This window comes from Gavia stellata, chromosome 35, assembly GCF_030936135.1.
Source record: "Gavia stellata isolate bGavSte3 chromosome 35, bGavSte3.hap2, whole genome shotgun sequence".
NCBI classification, from domain to species: Eukaryota; Metazoa; Chordata; class Aves; order Gaviiformes; family Gaviidae; genus Gavia; species Gavia stellata.
In genome coordinates, this window is record NC_082628.1 from 1,258,149 (window position 1) to 1,274,204 (window position 16,056).

Consider the following 16,056-nt stretch of genomic DNA (forward strand, 5'->3'; position numbering starts at 1 on the left):
ATTGTAATAGTGAGGCTGCCCAATCGTCACCCTTTATTTGCTGAAAACCAGACTGCTGGGTGCCTGTCAGCAAGCACTCATTACTCTGGTTTGATTTCTTCAGAGATTGGTAGTACAGAAGGGAGGAAAAGGCACTCACCTTCTGCAAAGAGAACCGTTCCCCGAAAAGCCGGACCTTCCTCCTTTGCTCCAGTGATTTCCGATTTCAGTTTTACAAGCAATTACTGCTTTCAGCCTCCCAACAAAAGCAGCTTCGAAGCAGCCAACCGGAGCTTTGTGCTTAGGAAATAGTGCTAAGCGGAACAACTCTGGCTGCTCCAAAACTCCAAAGTGAGCGATGCAAAGCTCGGCATCCCCTTGCCCAGCCCAGTTTTGACAATGTGATGTTTTGCAGGCACCTGTCAGCAGCGGAGAAGGACGGAGAGGGAAGGCAAAGCGTTTGCAAGTGCTGGTGCCCATGCTGGGATGGGATAAACTGCTTTCCGGAGGCTTCTCCCCTTCCTGCTCCATCCCATCCCAAGGCCACAGGTCCGCAACCCCACAGCTCTACGAAACCCTTAACTCCTCCAGCAATTTCCTCAACAAAATAAGCGCTCCGAGTCCATTTGAGTGGCCTAACCGGGACCGAGTGAGTTCTGAGCGGGGCCCTTTCCTTCGGTGGCATCTCCGCGCAAGGCTTGCCGCGATTTCGAGGATGCTGCAACAGAAGGGCCATGGGACGCTGAGAGCATCTTGCCGCAGAGACGGAGGTGCTCACTTGTCCTGTTTCCTCCTATGTTTCCTCCTAATGCGTATTTTGCCCCGTAAGGCGTATTTTCCCCAAGGCTTTGCACCTCACTCGTATTTTGGCAGCTTGTGCTTTTAAATACACCCAAACGCTGCTTATGCCTTTCGGCCCAGCAGGATGCGGCATTTACACCCCTTTTCTCTATTCCGGCTAGTTTTTGCCCAAAACAGAGCTGGTTTCTCCCCATCCACTAAGTTTTCCAAGCGGGAAGAGTCCTGGGGTGCGTGGCTTTAAATAACTGCCTGGATACGCATCACCGATTGTGATGCCATAAACGGTCACTTGTTGTGTCTCTGGAGTTGGTGCACACTGGGTGCCACTGAGCTCCTCTCGGTGAGAGCTGTCCAGGTGTCCCGGGGGACTCTGGCCCCCTGATTGATCTGGAGGTTCAATTATCCCCCCAAACCGGTGACCGACGTGAGGATGAACCAGAACGGGGCTTACAAAATGACACTTCTGGAAGAGTTACAGGTAGCACAGCCGAAGGGCTGAGCATCCCCCAAACAGGGGGAAAACTCTCCCCGAAATCCCATTGGCATTTCCCTGGAGGGCAGAAGGATGGGCAGGGGGAGATGCTTTGCACTGGGGAGGGCTGCCAGGGGCAGGTTTAGCATCCCTGGTCGCAGCACGGAGGCAAAACGGTGTCTAAGAGAGAAGGAGACTTGCCGGCAGGACGCAAGGGAGCTCTAGACGCCCAGCCCCAACTTTTACCTTCTTCTCATTGCTAAACAGAGGCATGACGAGGAGGCACTGATTGACCAGGGGAGAAGGAGCAACAGTGCCAAGATTCACTATGAGAAGGAGGAGTTGGAAGGTGAGTCTCTGCTGAGATGCTGGTAGAGGGGCCACCAGCCCGGCGCCTTTTCCCGTTGCACAAAGTCCCTACAATGTCCCTCACTCGGTGTGACATCATGTGCAGCAAAACGTGCCATGCTTCTTAATAAAGCAGCACAGTTATTTTCACGTGTTTTAATATTACGGCTTTTCAACAGAGGGAAAAAGCCCCCGCGGAGGTCACGGTGTGAGCTTTAGCCATGGGGCTGGATAATTCACGGCTTGTTTACTCGCAGAGGCTGCTCCTGGCTTGGAGAGGTCTGGAGAATAATTGGACAGCTGCAGGCACGAGGCTGTGCTTTTCTTCTTTTCTTCTGGAGTTCCTTATCATGGGACTGATTGGATCTTCTCTTGTCGCCTTGTGCCATACAAAGATTTTAAAAAGAATTCCCTTCTGTCACTGCTTAATGAGCAAGGCTGAGTGTTGGCCAGCCCAAGCTGGAATTTGAGAAGACGTTGGATGCTTTCAGGGCACTTTTGGGGGAGCCATCACTTGTTGTTGCACTGTTGTTGCAAAATTCGAGTAAAACAGGCTTGGAAAAAAGGAGAGGTCTGTGACATTCAGGGATCCAGTGAAAACAAAATTGGTGTTTCCTCCTGGGATGGCTGCACTGATTTAACCGTGGCATCTGTGTCATCCATCTCCCCAATATCGTGAGCGATGCAAATGCTGCTTTTTTGCAGGCCACCGGACCCTGTACGCCGGCGTGCAGATGCCGCCGGTGGGGCAATGCCACCGGCATCACCGACCCCACAAGCAGAAGCATCGGGAACAGGAGGAGGACTGTGCCCCGACGGAGCAGGGCTACCACTGTAAGTCCCGCCACCACGTTCATTAAACTCCTTGGGGCTACATGGGCACTGGGGTCTTCTGCAAGCAGGTCCATGTGGCTAGTTTGAGTGACTTGCTGTTCTTCCGAGGGAAAGTGGCATTATTTAACAAGACCCTCTTTTTTAAAACTTTCATCTTTTTTTTTTTGAGGTAGTTAAATGTATAATGGATTTAGGCTCATCTTCCTTAGCGGGATGCCTGCTTTAAAAATGGAAATGTGGGTAAGGAAAGCTGCCCATCCTTGTGCAGGGGTGGAATAGATGCTTCTCCTTCTCCGTGGCTCTGTGCAAGCCCCAACAGAGCCAGGGGAGAGGGGCCGGCCCAATATTTGTGGCTGAACTGGTGCCGATCTGATGCCCGCTTTGCAAGTGAGCGTGATGGGCCATATTCGAGCGTGGTAACGGGACGGGTCTCTGTGTTCTGCCCCCAGGCACCCCGTCCCAGCGGGTGCAGTTCATCCTCAGGACCAAGGAGGACGAGCAGCATGTCCCTCACGCCTTGTTCACCGAGCTGGATGAGATCTGCGTGAAAGAGGGCGAAGATGCCGAGTGGAAGGAAACGGCAAGGTAAATCCCTGCTGCTGGCTGCGGTGGGAGAGGAGTTCCTGTGCGCCGGCAGAGCCCGCGGGCTCTGTTTTCCACTCCTCAGGACGCGAAGCTTTTGCAGCTGCAGGTGCCGATGGGAGGAGCCGTCTCCCCTTGCTACCTGTAGCTCTGTTAAAGGGGTTGGAGAGCTGGGGCTGTTTCCTTGCAATGGGGCTGACCACACCTGATGTCCACAGGTGGCTGAAGTTTGAGGAGGATGTGGAAGACGGCGGCGAGCGCTGGAGCAAGCCCTATGTGGCCACGCTGTCCTTGCACAGCCTCTTTGAGCTGAGGAGCTGCATCATCAATGGCACGGTGCTGCTGGACATTAGTGCCAACAGCATCGAAGAGATCGCAGGTACTGTGGGTGCCGCGTCCCTCCGGGAACGGCCGAGCTTGGCTCGCCGCTGTGCCCTTCCTTCCTAGATCAAACCCTGCCTCATTTTCCTGTGCCATGCCCAGATCTGATCGTGGGCCAGCAAGAACAGCTCACGGAGTTTGACGAGCGCACGCGGGCAAAAATTGGAGAAGTTCTTTTGAAGAAGCACCACCATCAGAACGAGAAGAAAAGAAACAGCCTGCTCCCCATCGTCCGCTCGTTTACTGATGTGAGCAAGAAGCGGTCGGACCTGCACCTCCTCGACAAGCCAGGTGAGGGTTCCTGCAGGGCTTTGGCACCCGGTGAAGGTTTCTGCAGGGCTTTGGCAGCAGATGAGGGTTTCTGCAGGGCTTTGGCCCCATTAGGTTTGTCCTAGCAAAGGAGAAGCATCCCAATTGCTCCTTGTCCGTCTTTCTGAGTGACTTTCTTTTTTCTACCAGCTCAAACACTTACCCCTCATCCTTCTCCCACCACTGTGGAAGCTAAAAATGGGGTGAACCATGAGACCAGCACAACGGATTTAAGCAAGGTGAGACACTCATAGCTTTCTTAGGCCTTCAGGGCCGAATTTGCTGTTGCAACCTTGGCTGCAGAGGGAGCTGCAGGGTGCTGTGGGCTTTGCTTTTGGGGTAATTGCCTGAAAATGGCTTGTTGTGCCCAGGCGGAGCTGCACTTCATGAAGAAAATTCCCAGCGGGGCTGAAGCGTCCAACGTGCTCGTAGGAGAGCTGGATTTCCTTCGCCAGCCCATCGTGGCATTTGTCCGCCTGACCCCGGCTGTCCTCCTCTCGGGCATGACGGAAGTTCCCATCCCAACAAGGTCTGAACGAGAAGCACAAAGTTTTTATTTCAAACCCCCCCAACAAAACATCAGATGGCATGCACCAGTTTGGCATCCCAAGGGAACAAGGCCAGCGGGAGCCAGCACGTTTCTGCCAGCCACGTCTCCTTGCCTTCATTTCCCCCTTCCCTGCTGTAGCTTTTAAACCCATTGGCCAACGTAAATGAGAGTTGGCCCCAAAATGAAATTTGCGATGGGTTTTGATGAATTTCCAATTCATCACCGGAGTCGGTGAGCCTCCGTGTCCCCTCTCGAGCCGTGCTCTGGGCTGGGAGCTGCCAGGGATTTCCTTGGGTGCTCTTTGAGCCATGACACGTTCGTCTCTCTCCTTTTGTTTGTCTCGCCCAGGTTCCTGTTTGTTTTGCTTGGACCAGAAGGAAAAGCCCATCAGTACCATGAGATCGGCAGGTCCATGGCTACTATCATGACGGATGAGGTGCGACGTGAGAAGGGATATCTCTGGGTCATTTTTGGCTTTCTTCACCTCTCCCTGTCTCTGTAGTAGTGAGGAAGAGCGTTTGCTGTCCCCGCTGCCGGCAGCTCTCCAAATAGCCCACCCTTCGTTCGCACCCCAAAGCAAACACGCACGTTTGCATCCCCCCACATCCTGGAGGCTGAAATCCCACCCGGGGTGCATCCTGCACCTCGTCCTTCTCCCCGGGGTCCCCAGCACGCTGTCCCCAGTGGTGGCATTGCCAGGGCCAGTAAAACTTGTCCTCTCTAAGCAACAGGCTGCGGTGTGCCATGGGGGATGGGGGGCCTCGTGGAGGAGAGGATTACAAGGAACACGATGGACAGATTTTTCCTTTTGGGGGAATACTTCCTGCCATTGCCAGCAGGAAATTTGGGGGAAATTATCTTGCGTTTAGCCAAGTGCTTATTGCACTGCTTAGGGCATGCGAGATGGGTTGTCCTCTGAGCAGGTTGTCTCCTACGGGCAGGTTTTCCATGACGTCGCCTATAAAGCCAAGAACCGGGCTGACCTCGTGGCCGGCATCGATGAGTTTCTGGATCAGGTCACGGTCTTGCCGCCTGGAGAGTGGGATCCATCGATCCGAATCGAGCCCCCGAAAAACGTCCCTTCGCAGGTGGGTGCTGCGGTGGAGGGAGGTGCGAGGGGGACGGGCAGGACGGCAGGCAGCTGGGGACGCTGTTCAGGGCTCCAGATTCACCAGGTCCCTGTTTGACACAGTCACATGGCCAGACCAGAAGCAAAACAAGCCAGTGGTTACAAATAGCTGTCTGTCTTATTTCCATTTGAACAGGAAAAAAGGAAGATGCCAGGAGCTCTCGATGACAGTGCTTCTGACAGTGAGCCGGAGAAGCACAGCGGTCCTGAACTGGAGCGGACGGGAAGGTGCAAGCTTTGATAGTTTGGGGTGTTTTTTTTCTGCTTGCCTCCCAAATCTGAGCATGCACCTTGCCTTTGAGCAGGTTTTTGGGGTTAGTTGGTTCAGTGAAGGGGCTCCACATGCCCATCTGGGTCCCTGGGCTGGGCAGGTGGGAGATGTGGGCAGCTGGGCTCAGCCACAGCATCAGTGCACACAGGTTTTCTTGATTTGGGGTGGAAGCAGATGTGCAAATACCTCCAGGTAGAGCCCTGCTGCTTCTCAGAGCAAGGGAGTGTTGCAGTAAGAGGGGATGGGCTCTCAGGTTAGGTCTTGTTTTTTCTTTTTTCTTCTTTTTATTTTTGTTGTTGGAGGGCATTTTGGCGTGCCTCAGTTTCTAGTGGGTGTAAAAAGGGAGAAGGAGACGGCTTCTTTTCAGCACTGAAAATTACTCCATGCTTGTGATTGCCCTTCTGCAGCCAAGAAAAGTCCATGTGGTCTTGCAGGAGAACTGTCTCTATTTTGTCCTTCTTCCAGGCTCTTTGGAGGTTTGATCCTGGATGTGAAGCGAAAAGCCCCGTGGTTCTGGAGCGACTTTCGGGATGGTCTGAGGCTGCAGTGTCTGGCGTCCTTCCTCTTCCTCTACTGTGCCTGCATGTCCCCTGTCATCACCTTCGGGGGACTGCTGGGGGAGGCGACCGATGGCCACATAGTGAGCAGCTCCCTCTGTTGGGTGGCACGGGGGAGGATAAAACTCATGCAAAAGTCCTTGCTGCAGTGAGTTTGCTCTGGGTTTTTTTTCCCCCTAATGCTTTCTGTACTCACTGCTGCCTCTCTTCCCCGGACAGAGTGCCATGGAGTCGCTGCTGGGCGCCTCCATGACCGGCGTGGTGTTTTCCCTCTTTGCTGGCCAACCTCTCACCATCCTCGGCAGCACCGGACCCGTGCTCGTCTTTGAGAAGATCCTCTACAAATTCTGCAAGTAAGGCTGGTTGCTGCGGCCGGGTGCTGTGAGAGCCTTCAGAAGGCAGCGGGGATGGAGAAAAGATGTTTGTCTTTCATTTCTCTCAGCGGCAGTTGTTCGATTGAAGTTGTCTTGTGTGTCACAGATGCTGCACGCTGCTGCTTTAGTATGTGATGGTGCGAGAGCCCTGGCTCTCTGAAGGATGGATGGGGTCATTTGGGGGTTTTAGGCTTAAAGCGAAGCAGCTGGAGGAGGAGAAACCACAAGGATGTGGATGCCCAAGATGGGCTGCACAAGGAAGAGGAGACAAATCACTCTGGTTTGGGAATGGGGGAAGATTTGCTTCCCTCTGAGTACAAAACAAGGCACTTCTTAGCCTGATTGTTGCTGGAAGTGGAAATACAGTTTGCTCAGGTAGCCAAATAGTCTACTGCTGAAATGTTGTGAGTTTGGATGATTTCATTGAAAAAGTAGGAGTTTTTCATGTGAAATGGGTATTTTCCATGACAGTCCTTCTGCTGTGATGACTTCGATGTGAGATGAACCACCCTTATTGCAATTTAAATTTATCATTAAGCCCCAACTTGGAGCCTCTTGCTGGCCTTTCCACCCTTGGTTTTATTTTGGTTTCCCAGGGAGTACACGCTCTCCTATCTCTCTCTGCGGGCATGCATCGGGCTGTGGACCGCCTTCTTCTGCATCGTGCTGGTGGCCACCGACGCCAGCTCTTTGGTGTGCTACATCACCCGCTTCACCGAAGAAGCCTTCGCCTCCCTCATCTGCCTCATCTTCATCTACGAGGCTCTAGAGAAGCTGAGTCACCTGCGGGAGACCTACCCTGTGCACATGCACAGCCAGCTCGACTTCCTCACCATCGACTAGTGGGTTTTTTCCTCCTAAAACGCCCCTGCCCCTTGGCAGGAGCTCAGGGCTGCACCTGCATCGCCTCTCCCTTACCCGTGTCTTGGCTTCTCTCCTCCCAGCTGTAAGTGTGAGGCACCGACGCATCCCAGCAATGAAACCCTGCGTTTCTGGGAGAGCAACAAGATCAACGTGTCTGGCATCGCCTGGGAAAACCTCACGGTGACCGTAAGTGCCCCGAGCCACTGCTTCCTCGTGCCGCGGCCACGGGGCCCAGGGGCATTCGCGTGGTGCGCAAGTCGGAGCCCTTCAGGTGGTGATGGGCTTCCAGCTGTGCTAGTGCTGCTCTGAAAAGTCATTGCTTACATCTAATGGGTGGTTTTAACCCGCTTGGTCCTGGGAAGGAGAGTCCACCTTGTCCAGTCCACCTTGTGCCCAACATCGTGGGTAATAACTGTCTGCCTCCTCAACGCGGTGGCAGGACAATATTTCTGACCGGCAGCAGAAATAACCCCCTCGTTATGCAAGGTTTCCTTGCCGCACGTGCACTGCCTTTGTGTCCTGATGCTCTGTTTCTCCAGGAATGTCGGTATTTGCATGGAGAGTTTCAAGGACCTGCCTGTGGACCCAATGGCCCCTACACGCCTGACGTCCTGTTCTGGTGCTGCATCCTCTTCTTCTCCACCTTTGTGCTGTCGAGCTTACTGAAGAAGTTTAAGACCAGCCGATACTTCCCAACCAGAGTAGGTAGAAGACGGTGGCCAGCAGCAGTCTCCACGCTCATTTCCCAAAATGGCTTTCCTGGAGCACTAAGCAGTATTTGCCACCACTCGGTCGAGCTGGGAAACGTTGACCTTGAAGGCCAAGCTCTCCATCAGCGTGGACGTCCCTCACTCATTTCCATGAGCGCAAAAGGATCGTAGCATTTCCCACCTGCCTGGCGACCTGTCCTGGAGCCATCTCTTGCTCAGGCAGTGGGAAATCAGGTCTTCCACAGTTACTTTTTTTCACCTTCTGTGCATTATGTGCTCAAGGGGAAGGCTGATTCAGCTGAGGAGCTGCCATAGCAAACGACACTATTTCTTCCTTTTGAGGAGCAAATGATGCCTCAGTGCCTTATTCCCGTTTTAGCTGTGAGCGTGGCTGTCGTGGCAGACATCTGCTTCCTTCTTTTGTAATTTTATTTTTTTTTTTAAGGTTTCAATTAAGACAACCCTTTTCCACCTAATTAAACATTTTGTATTGCCTGGCACCAGATCTCACAGGCACAAACACAGCAACGGTATCTAACCAAGGGATTTGGCTGCATGTCCTCAGCATGGAGGGGTTTTGTTAACCGGTCTTAATGGCGTTGACGTCCCTCACTTTTCCATGTCATGTTGTGGCCCCCTTTGCGACGCCCCCTTCAGCTCTGGTTTCTTGCCCCAGGTACGGTCCACAGTAAGCGACTTTGCTGTTTTCCTCACCATCGTCGTCATGGTGCTCATGGACTTCATGATTGGGATCCCATCACCGAAGCTCCACGTCCCCCATATGTTCAAGGTAACGGGGTGTTTTGGCAGGGAGCTGGTTTCAGCCCTTGGGGATGCCACAAGGTGATGCCGGGGCAGGACAGGGCTGAGTCCGGAGGAGATGCTGGTGGTGCGACCATCTCCTCTTCTGCCTCCAAGCGCATTGTTTCCTTCGGGAAAGGAGAAGACAGCCCCAAAACTAGATACCTCCAGGAGAAGTATCTGTAGGTGCTTGCAAAGAGGGCACCGGCAGTGCTGAACCCCAGGGTGACGTGAAGCCAGGGCTGGGAGGTGCTCTGACATGGGAATGGAGGGGAAAAGCAAAGCCAGTGAGGTGGCTGGGCTGGGAGATGATGCTGATGTGTGTGCTTTGTTGCAGCCTACCAGAGACGACCGCGGGTGGTTCATCAGCCCCGTAGGACCCAACCCTTGGTGGACGGTGTTGGCTGCGCTCATCCCAGCTCTGCTCTGCACCATCTTGATCTTCATGGACCAGCAGATCACTGCTGTTATTGTGAACAGGAAGGAGCACAGGCTGAAGGTAAGGGGCTGCAAGAGATGAGCCCATCCCCAACCCACTCCGGGCTGCAGGCACGGGGAGAAGCTCCTATTCCAAATGCTTTGGGAAGGCATTGGTTTGGGAAAACGTCAGGCTGCGTGGCAGGATGCTCTCCTGCATTAATGATGACACAGGGAGCAAACGACAGGGAGTTCAGATGAGCAGCCTTTCAGAGGAGCAAATTAATCTTGGAGCAATAGAGAAGCGTGGTTTTGTTTTAAAATGTCAGCAGTGGATGGGGGATCGAATTGTGTTGACGCGCTGCCAGGGATAACTCAGAGTCACATCCTACTTGCAAGTGGTGGAAATTTCTTTATGAAGGAAAAAACCCGGTCTCTTTTTTTCTTTTGAGAAGTAGCTATCGCACAACCAAATCCACTTTGTCTGAACTCCTGCCACCTTTTCATGCAAGGGGCTTGCACAAAGAGCAGATACCTCCTTATTTGTTTCCGAGGCGTGTTTTAAATTCTCAAGAAGTTGACTTGCGCTCTAGCGGGGTTTGAGCCTGACTTGCGACGTTGTCCTTGCTCTTGTGCTGTGGGACGCTCATCTCCTTGTTTTGCTTCCCGCAGAAAGGATGTGGGTACCACCTGGACCTTTTCATGGTGGCCGTGATGCTCGGGGTGTGCTCCGTGATGGGGCTGCCCTGGTTTGTGGCTGCCACCGTCCTGTCCATCACCCACGTGAATAGCCTCAAAGTCGAGTCTGAGTGCGCAGCTCCAGGAGAACAACCCAAGTTTCTGGGGATACGAGAGCAGAGAGTCACTGGCTCCATGATCTTTGTGCTCATGGGCTGCTCTGTCTTCTTCACTTCTGTGTTAAAGGTAAGAGGAAAATGCAAAACACCCAACAGCCACGAGCTTTTTGGAGGTTACCCAAAACCAGTCCCCTCTCTCCAGGCCCGAGCAGCTGTGGAGCGGAGGAGGAGGTGATCCCAAACCTTGGGGCTTGACCCACAGTGGGAAGCAGCCTCCTCGCTTACGCTTTCCAGCCGTTCAGCACGTTATCGATGGCAATTTGCTCCCCCAAATGCCTCAGCACAGCCGTTCCAGTAGCTAAACACACTGAAATCATCTCCATGGGCTTCCTTGCGTGTTCCTCCCACAAGATAATCTCCTCGCTAGGCTAAGAGGAGGCACGTCGCTTTTGCTTGTTGCTACAAGAATAAGGAGAAAGGTTTTTCTACCGTCACAGAACGTGGCATATGGTAGCATGGTCGCCTGTTTTCCTCCAACCTTTCTGGAAGATAGGATTCTGCTGATGAAAGATAACTCCAACGGTCAGCCTAAAGCAGAGCGTTAGCTCACTCGCAGGCACAAAAGCTCTGCTGGTTAAAATCCGACACGTCTCTAACCCTGTGGAAACTGGAAAGCTGTAGGCAATTTGAGGCAGTGCCTGTAGAAGAGAGTGGTACTACTGAAAATGCAATTTAAAAAAATAAATGATTGCATTCTTTCTTTCAGTTTATACCAATGCCTGTGCTTTACGGCGTCTTTCTCTACATGGGCGTGTCGTCGCTCGGAGAAATTCAGGTACGGACTTTTTTACAGCGTGCAGCATGTCCGCTGCCTGGTATTTCATCTCCGTAGAAGCAGGAAAAAAGCAGCGGCATGGGAAAAAAACCTCTCGGAAAGCAAGCAATGAAAATATTTTGTGTACGAAAAAGATTGGAGGAGGCACAGGAGGTCTATAGGGCTGGGAGGACCGGGCAAGTTGAGCGCTCCCTGTTTAAACACAGGTTAGGGCAGGCCAGTGTTTGGTTAGGTGAAAATGGGGGAGTTGAGTGCACAGGGAAGGCAATTTCTACCACTGGTGGAAATCCTTGCTGGGGGATTCAGTGGGCCAAGACAAGCTAATCATAGAATAACGTGGCATAATTGCACGTGGGTGGGCAGCTCTCACGGGCAAGCTGGTTTCTAGCTGGAGCGAAGGGAAAATGGGTGCTGCTCCCAGGAGGAGCATAGTGGGATCCACGGTTTCTCATGGCGAGCGAGATCCTGAAAACTCCCTCCACGTCTCAAGAGGGCCAGAAGCTTTCCGCAGTCCCAAGGTGGCAACTTTTCCACTTTGATTTTGCAGTTCTTCGATCGCTTGAAGCTGTTTTGGATGCCGGCGAAACACCAGCCGGACTTCATCTACCTGCGGCACGTCCCCTTGCGAAAGGTGCACTTCTTCACCGTGATCCAGCTGATCTGCCTCGTCCTGCTCTGGGCCATCAAGGTGTCCCGTGCCGCCATCGTCTTTCCCATGATGGTAAGAGGCGGTGCCGCTCGGCACAGGGATGTTTGCCATGTTGGAGTGAGATGTAGCACCACCTCTGGCCTCACCTCATCTTCCCTCTTATTCGTGCAGGTTTTGGCTCTTGTATTTGTCCGGAAAGCCATGGATTTCTGCTTCTCAAAGCGAGAGCTCAGCTTCCTGGATGACCTTATGCCAGAGAGCAAGAAGAAGAAGTTGGACGGTGCCAAAAACGAAGCCAATGAAGAAGAGGTAACGCTTGCTGGGCGCTCGGGGCTGGACATCTCCCTCGGGCTGTGAGATTGCCTGTTTCTAGCACAGCTTGTCTTTACATGTTGGGGCAAGATCAGAACTCAAAAGAAACAGATCCTAATAGCCTGGATCCCACATCTTAACCTTTTTTTTCCCTGAATGAGCAGTGAGCTTAACACTTGAATAGAGGTATAATTTTTTAAATGAGTCATTTATAATAACAGATGATGATGATGATGATGGAAAGATTGGCTCGTAACAGTGTTTTTAACCCCCTCCCAAAAAATTCAGAGTGAAAGGTCTTTACCCTGCTGCGCTAATAGCTAAAGGTGCCACGAGTCAGAAGGAGAGGGCAGCATGCAATGTTTTTGCTGGGTGTTCAGGTTTTTTCCACTTGGATCCAAGACAGAGAACTTGATTTGTCCCTTTTTTCCATCAGGAGTCCCCGAAAATGATGGAAGCTGCTGCTGCTGCCGGTTCAGTTCTGCTGAAACTGGGCAAGACCAGCAACTTGGATACACCAAAGCAAAGCAGGGACAGGTAAAGCCCCACCAAGTGCCAGGACCCCCGGCAAGATTAGTTGGAAGGTGTTTGGCACAATTTTTTCCACTTGCATCTTTCTTGAGCGTCCCATAGAAAGCAGCAGTCAGCTTGGTGGGAAAATCACATCTACGGGCAGGGCTGCAGGAGGGGATCGCAGGGCTCTGCCTCCAAGCAGAGTGGCTGCACAACTCCCATCTGACCCCAAAAAGTCGCATCCTCAGTGACTTTAGGGTAGCTGGAGATCCTCATACGTAAAAACGAGGGGTTGCAGGCATGATCTGTACCAGCAGTGGCTTAGGAGCCCACTCCAGGGCTAAACGCCCGCAAGAGCCTTTGCACGGAGCTGTAGCTCTGCAGCTCTCAGGCTTGCCTCGCAAAACTCCTCATCCAGCAAAACCTCCCGTGCTTATGCTGAGCTTGGATTCTCGGGGCGCCGCTGTTCCTCTTGCTGATGCTAACGCACTTGGTGGCATCAGTTCCCATAGTCACGGATTGCTCTGTAAAATATTTATTGCAGGACTGATCCTTGCGAGATTAATATCTCGGAGGAAGTGTTGAAAACGAGCGTGTGGAAGGCTCTCACTATGAACACAGAAACAGTCTGAATCCGGGGAGGAAAGAGGTAAAGGATTGCATGTGAACGTGACCGTGCTCCTCTGCAAGCGACGGCGCATGCCTACAGTTTTCCCGTGCTTCGGCAGGCAGTACCGAGCAAACGGCCCGTCCCTGGGAACAGGCAGCGAGGACCGTGGCATGCAAACCAGCTCGTCACTGCCAGGGTGGTCCCACGAACAGGGTTGAACCAGCAGCAGCCGGCAGGTCTTCCACTGATGGTGCTCTCCCTCTTTTTGTCTTTTTTCCCCCCAGTTTTGCTATTTAGGAGCCTCGGCTTTGAAGGGGAGGAGTGAGAACGTGACTCAGGGACGTGCCAACGCAGAGACGGGGAGATACCGCTGTTTTCCAGTTGGAGGATTCCCATTAAAGCCATGTCGATGTTTTCAGTTCTCCTTGGTGTGCTTCAGGCATTCAGTATCTCTAGACCAGCAAACTGAGGTGTACGTGCCAGTCAATGGGAGTTCGGTGTCGTGAAGTTCCCGTGTGTACGTGCGTGTGGTGGTGTGGGTTTGTAGTGGTAGAGGGACTGCTGCCGCTTTATCATTCAGTGCTGTTTTCCTTCCTTTTACCTCCCTGGCACTCTGTAGTTTTTTCTTCTCCCCTGTCCTTGCAAAGTCTCTTCTCTCCCAGGGTGGGATGAGCCGGGAGGAAAGCGGCAAGATGCCTTTTCCTTCTCCCTTCCCCTGCCGCTATGCAGGAAGAAGCTGTGAAGCAGAGATGGCTCTCGTGCTCTCTTGAGGTTTTGGGGCGGGGGGTCGTTGGGCTGTGGTGTCACCTCAGGCACATGCGGTCGAGTCGGCTGGCCGTGGAGCCTGGGAGGAGAGGACAAGCCAGAAGAAAAGGTCCCCTTGCAGCCCTGCATCTTGCTGTGGGCTCCTCAGCACGTGCTCCAGGCTCTCGGCGTCTGCAACTGGTGCCTCGTGCCCAGCTGGGACGGGTGCACGAGCCCTCCTGCCATCGGCTTGTCCCATCCTCTGCGGGAGCCTGTTCGTGCATGAAGCCAACCCCAAATGCCAAGGGCAAGTTGTTGCTCCTTGCAAACGGGTGGGGAAAAGAAACTACAGAATTGCTCTGTAAGGAAGAAAGGGGTACATCCCCAAGCAGGGCCAAAATCAGACGGCTTTTACGGGATGGGGTTTTGCAAGCTGTAGGTTGACTTTTGCCAGCGTGGCATGGTGACTGTCGGAGGGGACAGCTGCTGTCCTGCAGCGCCGCGGGAGCGGTTCCCGAGAAAAGGGAGGCGGAAGCAGCTGAAGGAGTTGAAGCCTTAGGCCGCAAGAGCTGAGCAGCTCCGGGTATTCCAAAGTATTTTTCCAACCGTGTCCCCGCCTGGCCAGGGAAGTCAGTGGAGGAGGTGGTGCGTCTGGCTCCCTCTGTATAGTGTGCTGGAGGTGAGGAAAGGGTTAAGGAAGAGAGAGAGGTCAGAGGAAGGAGGAGGGGAGTGTCTGTGGGGCTGTGCTGAGGGTGGGGTTTGGAGTAAGTGGAGGGAGAGGCTGGGGAAGAGCCCCAGGCCGGAGCTGGAAGCCAAGGGAAGGTGATGTCCCTCTGGGAGAATTAAGGGCTCGGCCTCCAGGTTGGACCTGGGGATGGGGTGCTGGGTGGTACAGGTATAATTGGGGGGCATGAGTGGGGGTAGGGGTCCCTCTCCGGAGGCAGCCAGCTCGAGCTGTCACCCGAGAACTCCTCAAAGAGGGATGGGAAACCTTCCCTGGGACTCTGCCTTCTCAGCGGGATCCCAGGGTCGGCCCCTGTTAGGGTGGCCGGCGTGGGTAAATCCCTAAGAGTGGTGAAGGTGCCTTCCGAGTGCCGCTTGGTGTTGGAGGCGAAGCTTTGGGTGCTTTGGGATTCGTACGACTGCCATCTGCTCAGGAGGGAAGGATGGGGGGAGAAAAGGTGGTTTAATGCACGTGGTGGCATCTGGCAGCCTCCCTGCAGGAGGTGGCCAGGGCAGGGGCTGTGTCCTGCAAAGTACTTCACTGTGTGGAGCATCCTCCCGAAAAGCCGTAATAAATCCATAGAAATAATTTTGGGTTTCAGGGGGTCTGCCAAGCCCGGCCAGGCTTGTTCCTGACATCAGGTATATGCACTATCCCGTCCCATATCATTTGCCCGACGTCTTGCTCGGCTGCGGTGGGTTCGTGCCTCCGCCCTGGTCCCTGCTTGCTGCTCCTGGGAGGGAGCGTGGTGCTGCCCCGAGGTTTCGCTCAACCTCCTCCAGCTCCAGGATGGAGAGCTGATGTTGAGGTTCACGGCAGAAGGTCCCCAAAGGCTTTTCCTGCCACGCAGCCGCCAGCGTGGAGTGGGGCTCAGCACCGTGCCTGAAGCATGGCCCCCTCCTGACTCTGCCCCGCCACGTCCCCGTGCAGCCCGTCTCTGGGCTGAGACAGCCGAGAAATCCTGGGGGGGACATGGCAATGTCCCTGCGTGGGCTGGTAGAGAGCCAGAAGGGAGCTCGTCTGGACAAATACAGAAGAACGAGGCACATTGTAATAGTGAGGCTGCCCAATCGTCACCCTTTATTTGCTGAAAACCAGACTGCTGGGTGCCTGTCAGCAAGCACTCATTACTCTGGTTTGATTTCTTCAGAGATTGGTAGTACAGAAGGGAGGAAAAGGCACTCACCTTCTGCAAAGAGAACCGTTCCCCGAAAAGCCGGACCTTCCTCCTTTGCTCCAGTGATTTCCGATTTCAGTTTTACAAGCAATTACTGCTTTCAGCCTCCCAACAAAAGCAGCTTCGAAGCAGCCAACCGGAGCTTTGTGCTTAGGAAATAGTGCTAAGCGGAACAACTCTGGCTGCTCCAAAACTCCAAAGTGAGCGATGCAAAGCTCGGCATCCCCTTGCCCAGCCCAGTTTTGACAATGTGATGTTTTGCAGGCACCTGTCAGCAGCGGAGAAGGACGGAGAGGGAAGGCAAAGCGTTTGCAAG

General features: G+C 53.5%; 1 protein-coding gene across 1 annotated transcript; it reads left to right on the forward strand.

Annotated features, from left to right (window-relative positions):
- Positions 1-1,513: 1,513 nt before the first annotated feature.
- On the forward strand, positions 1,514-14,508 carry LOC132320392 (electroneutral sodium bicarbonate exchanger 1-like). The gene is made up of 22 exons (XM_059832688.1): positions 1,514-1,601; positions 2,306-2,409; positions 2,847-3,019; positions 3,235-3,395; positions 3,500-3,688; positions 3,857-3,945; positions 4,078-4,235; positions 4,605-4,692; positions 5,198-5,344; positions 5,522-5,613; positions 6,122-6,296; positions 6,433-6,566; positions 7,184-7,429; positions 7,532-7,637; positions 7,991-8,152; positions 8,838-8,951; positions 9,300-9,461; positions 10,052-10,303; positions 10,943-11,011; positions 11,559-11,732; positions 11,832-11,969; positions 14,482-14,508. The coding sequence occupies exons 2-22, from the start codon at positions 2,335-2,337 to the stop codon at positions 14,506-14,508; spliced, it is 2,931 nt and encodes a 976-aa protein (XP_059688671.1). The 5' UTR covers positions 1,514-1,601; positions 2,306-2,334.
- The last annotated feature ends 1,548 nt before the right edge of the window (positions 14,509-16,056 follow it).

Coding starts and splice junctions, on each gene's coding strand:
- LOC132320392 (XM_059832688.1), top strand. CDS start 2,335: ATGCCGCCGGTGGGGCAATGCCACCGGCATCACCGACCCCACAAGCAG. Junction 6,297..6,432: donor AGGCGACCGATGGCCACATA/GTGAGCAGCTCC, acceptor TTCCCCGGACAG/AGTGCCATGGAGTCGCTGCT. Junction 8,952..9,299: donor ACGTCCCCCATATGTTCAAG/GTAACGGGGTGT, acceptor GCTTTGTTGCAG/CCTACCAGAGACGACCGCGG.